Genomic DNA, 8,386 nt, shown 5'->3' with positions numbered 1-8,386 from the left:
GGTCATTCAGTAAGGATGGTGCTTGTAAAACAGAGATCAGAGGGATCAAATGTTACGACTGGGATGCCCTGCCTGACCATTGAAGACGTGTTCGCTCCCCCAAGGTAATGCTTAGGCTTAGGAAGTTTGACTTTGCGCATGCATGTAGACCTGACTTCAAACTCTGCTTCAGTCATACATAGCAGTCATGATGGAACCTCCACCTTGTTGTTTGACCCTGAGATGGAAAGCAACCCGAGTGAGAACTCTGAGAAAATATGTTTATTTTGTTTTTGGACTGTGGCATGTTTGGACAGGAATGTGACAAGCACAGAAAACATTCACTGTGTGGTATTGCACAACAGAGGTGTGTGGCCATGTACAGTTGAATAAAGGCTTTCAGGGCCACCTCACTCATTTAACAGTAGATGCTAAGTGGGATCCTTGGTACGATCCTACCCTAAACCTAACTCTAACCCTAACCCTTACCCTTACTCTTAGGCTAACCCATGATGTCAGAGTCGGGCCGGTCCAAGCATCCCAGTTAGCATTTGCACTCATGACATGTGAGAGAGAATGTGACTGCCATATTGGATCTTCAACATCTTCAACATCTTCAACATCTTACACACATCCAATCCATCCCTTTTAAGATACAGCCATTCAAATGTCTAGTTGTTGATTGTTAAAGATTATCATAACTTTCCAACATGTCATAAAAAAAGCCTCTTATGAGTATTATCTTAGAAATCACCATATCAAAATCTTTGGTCCCATTTACAGCAATATGATTTATAGACCATAATCTATCATCTTTGTATATTTTGGGCAAAAGAAATCATTATAAGCATTAGCCCACTAAAAACAAAGTCAGCAACTTACAAATCATTTTTAAATTGAACAAAAAACACATAAACATTTACACTGATTACCCAACAGCTTGACAGAGATTAAATTCTTCATTTCATGAAACTCAAAAAAGTACACCACATTGCAAGATCAACACAAACTAAACTTTCTAGTAACAGCTCAAAAGCAAGAAATGTTTTACAGTAATCAACAATTGCGTAAGTACCGCTGGGAAAGGGAAAAATATAAACTCATTCCTTTTGAAGTATTGGAATGTAACAGTATTTAAGGTAACATTCAACCAGTGAAGGCTGGCGGAGGTAGAAATCAGAGGACAGGCTCATTGAAACGCATGGCATGGGATTCCTCATTCCAGCCATTAACATTAGCCTGTCCTCCGATTTCTACCTACACCAGCCTCCACTATGTTAGGGTCCTCAACTCTTAGTCTTAGAGGACCATAACATGTGGAGGCTTTTGTCCCAGCCCAACATGAACACACTCGAATCAGATAGCCGTGGTCTTCATAACTAGTTAATCGCTTGAATCAGACGTCATGGGACAAAACCCTTCACACATTGCTGCCCTCCAGGGCAAGAGTGAAGAGTGTGTGTGTGTACGGGTGCATGCATGCATGTGTGTGTGTGTGTGTGTGTGTGTGCTCGCGTGTGCAAAACAATTTCAGCACTGAGATGACAGCAAAGACAATAGGCTCAAAACAAAATATCCTAAAAAGAATCTAGATTTCTAGCTGCTCATCTAATGTTCACAACAACTAATGCTTGATTGGCATATTACCTGACTATCAGTGTGGATATAACATCCCCATGCAGCTGCCTGCATTGACTCCTAGCTTTAAAAAGCCTGCATTGTGCATATCATAGAGTTATATACCTAACATGTGCCTTCTCTAGTTATATAACTCTATGGAGCATCCACAAAGGTACTAGAGGACTACCATTAGGGGGCGCTCCTGTGCATGGCCTGTCCTTCCTTCCACTTCCCCTCTGCCCTCCTCCCCACAGAGAGAGGTCTCTCAGGGCAGTGGGACACGTTGGTCGTCTGGCTGGAGCGAGGGGATCTTGGTGCTGAGGAGGGAGCTGATGTAAGGCCAGATCCTGTCAGTCTCTGTGCCTGAGAAGGTGTGCAGGATGCCCTTGGCCCTGGGGAGTAACACAACAAGCATCAGGGTGACTGACTGGTGTGGATGGATCATTAAGAGATTCACACACACGCACACACGTACATACATACACACACACACACACACACACACACACACACACACACACACACACACACACACACACAAACATTATACATGGACATACAAGCTGGCCATGTCAATTACTGTAATTACTTAAAGTAGTTATACAGTAATGAATGACTGTCAGGGCTATAACCAGTGTCATTGTTTTTTTTCACAAGGAATCCTTACCCAGGAGACTTGCTTCCAGCTCAACAACAAGAAACTGTATCTTTGTACACTCTCAACTACGTACTCTGCATTATGCAATGAATGGATCTTAGATTTGTATATTTTTGGCAAATGTACTTTGCTATTAACTTTCATTTGGGTAACTTCGATAATGCCCCCTTCCCTCAAAATGAACAAGTTGTCTCAATACAATTAATTAATATCATAAGAGTATATGAATCATTCATTTGATCAGAATTCATTCATCTTATTTGTGACAGCAGCTGGTGAAAGCAGGAACAAGTCAGCCTTTTATTCTGTACATTTTGATTGGTTACCGACTTGGTCCCGCTTTCACCAACTGCTGTCACATTTCTTTGTGACCCTTGAGCACCTCTCCGCCTCTCTGTTTTCCCACTCCCAGTGCCCCTGTTTACACACACACACCTCCACTGGCCGTGCATGACCCTCCCTTCACTCTCCTTCTAAAAACCTCCTAACATTTCACAGAGAGCGAGAGAGAGAGAGAGAGAGAGAGAGAGAGAGAGAGAGAGAGAGAGAGAGAGAGAGAGAGAGAAAAAAACACTATGAAAAACACAATGAAGTCTGTTCTATCTTAGAGTGTCAGTGTCTCCATCTATGTTTACATTCTGTGGTTGGAGTATACTTATGATCATCATTCATGATCTTATGAACTGATGTAATTCACATAGGGCATTGCACAATGACAGGCTGACTACACAAGACTAGTCTAGACTCGACCAGAAACGGCCACGGCTATATAGAAGGCATTTAAAAAATGAGGCAGTGAAGTGTGGTGGACCAGGTGTTTCCAGGGTGGGCTGCACCACCCACCATGTCTCATTGGTATCCATTGAAAGTTGAGTGTCCCAATATATATGTTACGGTACATGTGGGAAAACTAGGGTTAGGGTTAGGTGCTACGTCGACTTGGTACATGCTGGCATGTCTAACCCTAACCCTAACACGAACCCTACCCCTAACCTTAACCTTAACCCTAGCACCTAACCCTAACCCTATTTTTCCCACATGTACCGTCTTCCCACATGTACCGTAACATATACATACATATCATCAATGGTGTGGACTCACTTGTACATGTTTATGACAGGCTTGGCCACGTCCTTGTAGTGCCTCAGTCTGGCCACTAGGGCCTCTGGTTTGTCATCGTCATGCTGGATCAGCGGCTCGCCGCTGATGTCATCCCTGCCCTGAAGGGAAAACAACACAGGAAGGAGGGGATTCCAGTGACAGCAGGGGTCTCAACCCAGTTCCACGGTACACAACTTTAGTTAACCCAGCTACTGTACCATGGAAACAATCAACTCGCAAACAGTCCAGTCACAAATCATAAGGATAAAGGAAACAACAAATATTAGAATCGGACAGTCTCCTGTGCTGGCTAGTGTATCATGTTTTCTCAGGACACACAAGCATTCCCGTGCGCGCACCTACACACACACAGACACTTTTTTTCCCGTTAAGGTTCAGGTTTAGGGCCAAGTATGACGTCCATTTTAGGTTTTGACCTCGTCATGCTGTCAATCAATGGGATGCTGGTCAGAAAAGTCCCGTCAGTCTTTCCCTGTTTCCTCACCTTCACACGCGGAGGGTTGTATTCCATGTTGTAGACTCTCCCACTGGGTGGGTGGACCCACCTGTCACTCAGTCTGTCCTTCAGTGTCTCAAAGGGGATGTTCAGGGAGATGACCACGTCTAGCTCACACAAACTGTCGAGGGCCTTGGCTTGGGCCAGGGTACGGGGGAACCCTGGGGAGATAGGCCCAGATGGTGCTGAGACAGAGGACCAGGGAGTGTGTGGGTGAATGTGTGTGTGTGTGTGTGTGTGTGTGTGTGTGTGTGTGCGTGTGTGTGTAAAATGGACTGACTTATATAGCGCCTTATTCCAAAGCGCTTTACAATGGCCTCTAATTCACAAATTCACACACACATTCACACACCAATGGCCGCAAGCTACCATGCAAGGCGCCGGCCCGCTCATTGGGAGCAATTTGGCGTTCAGTGTCTTGCCCAAGAACACCTCGACAGGTGGCCAGCCGGGGTTCGACCTTGCGATCATTAGACGCCGGCTCTACATCCTGAGCCACAGTCCCGTGTGTGTGTGTGTGTGTGTGTGAGAGAGAGAGAGAGAGAGAGAGAGAGAGAGAGAGAGAGAGAGAGAGAGAGAGAGAGAGAGAGAGAGAATATCATACTACACTAAAAAGTGAGTGTATTGTTTATAGGACTAGCAAAAATGTGAGTGTATTATTGATATGACATCATAATATAAAGCATCAAAACACCAGGAAGAGGTCATACGTGTTTGTGTACACAACACACGCGACACCCTTATTTGTTTGTGGTGCCAATCCTCAGAATGAACCCTTATTTATCTAACACAGACTCTCTCTAAGGTACCTATAAACTGGTTGTGTGACTGGCTTAGTGCAGATTTCCGATTGTAAAACTGCACTACTGTTTACAAATCTTATCCCATTGCTGGACCAGCTTGTTTCAGCTTGTTTCTACTGGAGCCGTTTGTTTCAGCTTGTTTCTGGGTCAGGCAATGTTTCCAGTCAATGTTTGACATGTGATCTTAGGTTAGGTGGCGATGTTTAACAGTGAAATCGATCTCTCTGGTCAGGTCACGTTTTTTCTCCTGTTGACAGAAAGCCTCCTCTGATCAACGGCTCTCCTTGTCTGCCATATGGTGAACGCTCTCCAGGCCATTGTCTTACCACAGATACTGAGTGACTCAGCTGCACCACAACCAAATCACCCAGAACTCCCTGTCTGTCTTTCTCATGCCATTGAATGCATTACAATGAGCCCTGCTTACGATTCCTCAGCCAGCCTCCCCTGGTTCTACCTCAGCCAGTCTCCCCTGTTTCTTACCATCCAGCAGCCAGCTGTGGCGAGTCATCTCCTCCAACCTGGGCAGTAGTAGACGGGTCATGACATGGTCCGGCACCAGCAGCCCTTTCTTTATGTAAGTCTTAGCCAAAACACCAGCCTCTGAGACAGAGAGGAAGGGAGGGAGGGAGAGAGGGAGGGAGGAAGGGAGAGAGAGAAAGGGAGATATAGAGAGAGAGGGGAAGGCAGGGAGGGAGGGAGAGAAAAAGAGAGAGAGAGGGGGATAGACAGAAGAGTGGTTCTTAACAAACACACCCAGGAATGCCAAGTGTGACTTTAACACCAGATTACACATTCGCCCTGGTTTCTTCAGAGCAGACGCATAACTACCCGTTTAGCTGACGCTTTTATCCAAAGTGATTTACATTGCAGTGAGTGCATCCATTTTTCAGTATACATAGTCTCAGAGAGAAATTAAGGGAGAGAGAGAAAGACAGAGGTAGAGAGGAGGGGGGGGGAAGGACGGACAGAAGAGTTGTTCTTAACAAACACACCCAGGAATTCCCAGACTGACACCAGATTACACATTTGCCCAGGCTTCTTCACTGGCAGACACATAACCATCATTGTTAGACATATGACACCTCTCAACCAGAGTTATCAATAATTAATTCATGCCATTGTATTCGCCAGCAACTAATCCGGGGTTGTGTGAATGTCATTTTAGTGGCATGAACATGGGCAAATAAAGTTGTGTCTTACATGTAGCAGCATGTGTTCATACGACAGTGACATTTAAGTCCGTAAAAGCAAGTCTTGAAAACCCTGTGGGGTTAGGCACGGTTTTTAAGCTGCACCATAATTGCAACCATGCACACATGTTTCTGTTTTACTTGCCCCACTGCAGAAATCAAATTTCATTAGAGGGGTAAAGAGCTTGGCACTCATTAGAATCTTTTCAGCTCCACGCAGAGGAGTTAAACACATCAGTGATGAAAATGAGCACTAAATCAGCACTAATATGGTAATTAGCTGAAGTAACGTACACCTGACATGCATAAATAATGCAATCCGTTATAATTCTCATAAATAATGCAATCCGTTATTCTCATAAACGTTGTACTACTGTAGCAATACAACCGTACGTGAAACTCATGAGAGAAGTCGCTGGTAATGACTGGCACATTTGTAAACATTATGGATAGTTAAAGTGTTATCAGACAGCGCAGTTGTTGGCCCTGAAACATGAAAGCATTTTGGTTTTGGAGTTTCCTGAGCGGAGCAACGTCACTGTTACAGTTTGACATGGTGCCAACATGGAAGCGACTCCACCTCTCTGAACTGTTTTGCTAATGCTAAAACTTTTAACTGTCCAATAATACGAATACAAATAAAACCATAACAAAACTATATTATTATTATTGTTGTTGTTTTTATTAATTTTTAATAACATTTTTTTTAATGACCACATAAATCATGCGCATTTGTACTAATATTGTCAAGGCCATTTGGGGCCAGGTGTCCCCTAGAAAGAGTAAATAGATCAATAACGGTAATTACTTTTAAGAATAGGCTACCTGTATTTGACGCAATGTTCTCCCGCAGAAAGTCACCACTGGACAGATGTTGCAGGCCAAAGCTTTGCGCAATTCTCTCGGATATGGTCCCCTTCCCTGACCCTGGTGGACCCATGATCACGGCTCGGAACAATTTGGCCATTTCCACTGCGAAATGCCTGGCACACGGAATCAATCTAGGAGACAAAATAAAAAGATTGGAGCTGAGTATGTGCATTCATTGTAATATTACAAACAATAGCCGAAGCCTCTTGCATTGTCTCCCGTTGTGTGCGCAATTGTGCACCCTATGGTGTTACTGCAGTTACTTTCTGCACGATTCATGCAGGAGTGACATGGTTGGACAGCGGACAGCCACACTAGTCCTTTTATTTATTTTCTTCCACTTACTTGCTAAGTCTTTTAGTGTTCGTTAGTTGGTCATTATGCTGTAGCTATTTACAAAACAGTGCAAAAATAGTTTGAGAGTCCCCCATTCAATCAGTTATCAATGTTTCCGATGTTTCCGAATTAAGGGAAGTTGAGGATTTTGATATCAGAAAGACTGATAAAACACAGCGGCGGGACATCTGAGTAGGCTATGGAAGGTAGCTTTTCAAGAATATTATGCTCACCTCCGATTTCTGCGTATATCCTGCAAAACTGTCTAGATGCTCAAAACCACAGATTGACTCAGAGCAGCCAGAAGGGTTTTATTTCTGCTCCAAAGGAACACTTGCTGGGCTGCGTCTTTAAGAAAGGCTTTTTCTCGGCGAATGAATGGAGGAGGAGCCGCCACAACGCCCTATGTCTCAACGCCTCCCTGACGCGAATTTGCGGAGCCTAGGATGGTAGGGGAAGGCAGGGCAATACCGCTACCTGATTGGTTGGCGAAGCACTCGTGATGAGCCCCCTCATTGGCTGGAGAGTCTCGCCAGCCAATGAGGGGGCTCTTCACGAGTGCTTCCCCAACCAATCAGGTAGCGGTATTGCCCTTACCATCCCCTACCATCCTAGGTTCCGCAAATACATCATCCTGAACAATGCGGACGGCTTGTGCGCAGCAACTACGCTTGGGAATGTGGTCACTGTAGTTTTCTTTTGTGACTGGGGGGTTTTGGAGCAAGAGGCGTTGAAATTTGAGTAAGCCTACTTGGCTGAATTTTGCCATAATGATGAATAAGTAAAGACTAAAGCTGAAGGCTAAAAACACCGTTGTGTGTAGGCCGTGGTGTCTGTTTCTACAAAAACAATGACACTTTACGCCTGAGTGTCTGCCTCGTTTGTCCTAATAACAGGATTAGCACGCACGATGTTGGGTAGAATATCGTGACGTTAGAATTAAGGTTCTATCTCAATTTTTGTCAAAATTGAGTTTTTTACATAATCTGATCCATTCGGTGTCTATTAATGCCTGTGTGGTGTTATTTTTTTAAATGTTGACATTTTTGAGTTAGTAACTCGTCAAATACAAAGGTTCCATCTCACAAAACATAATGGAATGTAAAAACGTTGACGCTCAATATCTCTGAACTACCCTAAACGGAGATAGAACCTTATAATTCTAAGCTCACGATATGCAGCCTACCTATATGAATTGCATACCTATGTATGGCAATGGCATTAAGGCTATTGTAGCAACCCTATGACACTTTGGGTCTTGGACAGGTCCTTTAGACACTGGGAAACAAGACTGAATTGGCATTGATAT

The 8,386-nt window shown here is 44.1% G+C and overlaps 1 protein-coding gene across 1 annotated transcript; it reads right to left on the bottom strand.

The window, feature by feature from the left end:
• Positions 1-269: 269 nt before the first annotated feature.
• Positions 270-7,450, bottom strand: ak4 (adenylate kinase 4). Its single transcript, XM_080546251.1, has 6 exons — positions 7,311-7,450; positions 6,697-6,872; positions 5,162-5,281; positions 3,864-4,036; positions 3,359-3,477; positions 270-1,991 (listed from the first exon to the last, which is right to left on the bottom strand). Exons 2-6 carry the CDS (start codon positions 6,836-6,838, stop codon positions 1,865-1,867), a joined length of 681 nt encoding a protein of 226 aa, XP_080402377.1. The 5' UTR covers positions 6,839-6,872; positions 7,311-7,450; the 3' UTR covers positions 270-1,864.
• Positions 7,451-8,386: the final 936 nt, after the last annotated feature.

This window comes from Nansenia antarctica (genome assembly GCF_963989245.1).
Source record: "Nansenia antarctica genome assembly, chromosome: 1".
Lineage (NCBI taxonomy): Eukaryota > Metazoa > Chordata > Actinopteri > Argentiniformes > Microstomatidae > Nansenia > Nansenia antarctica.
Note: the sequence above shows the minus strand (reverse complement) of the source record. Positions and strands in the feature narration are given on the sequence as shown.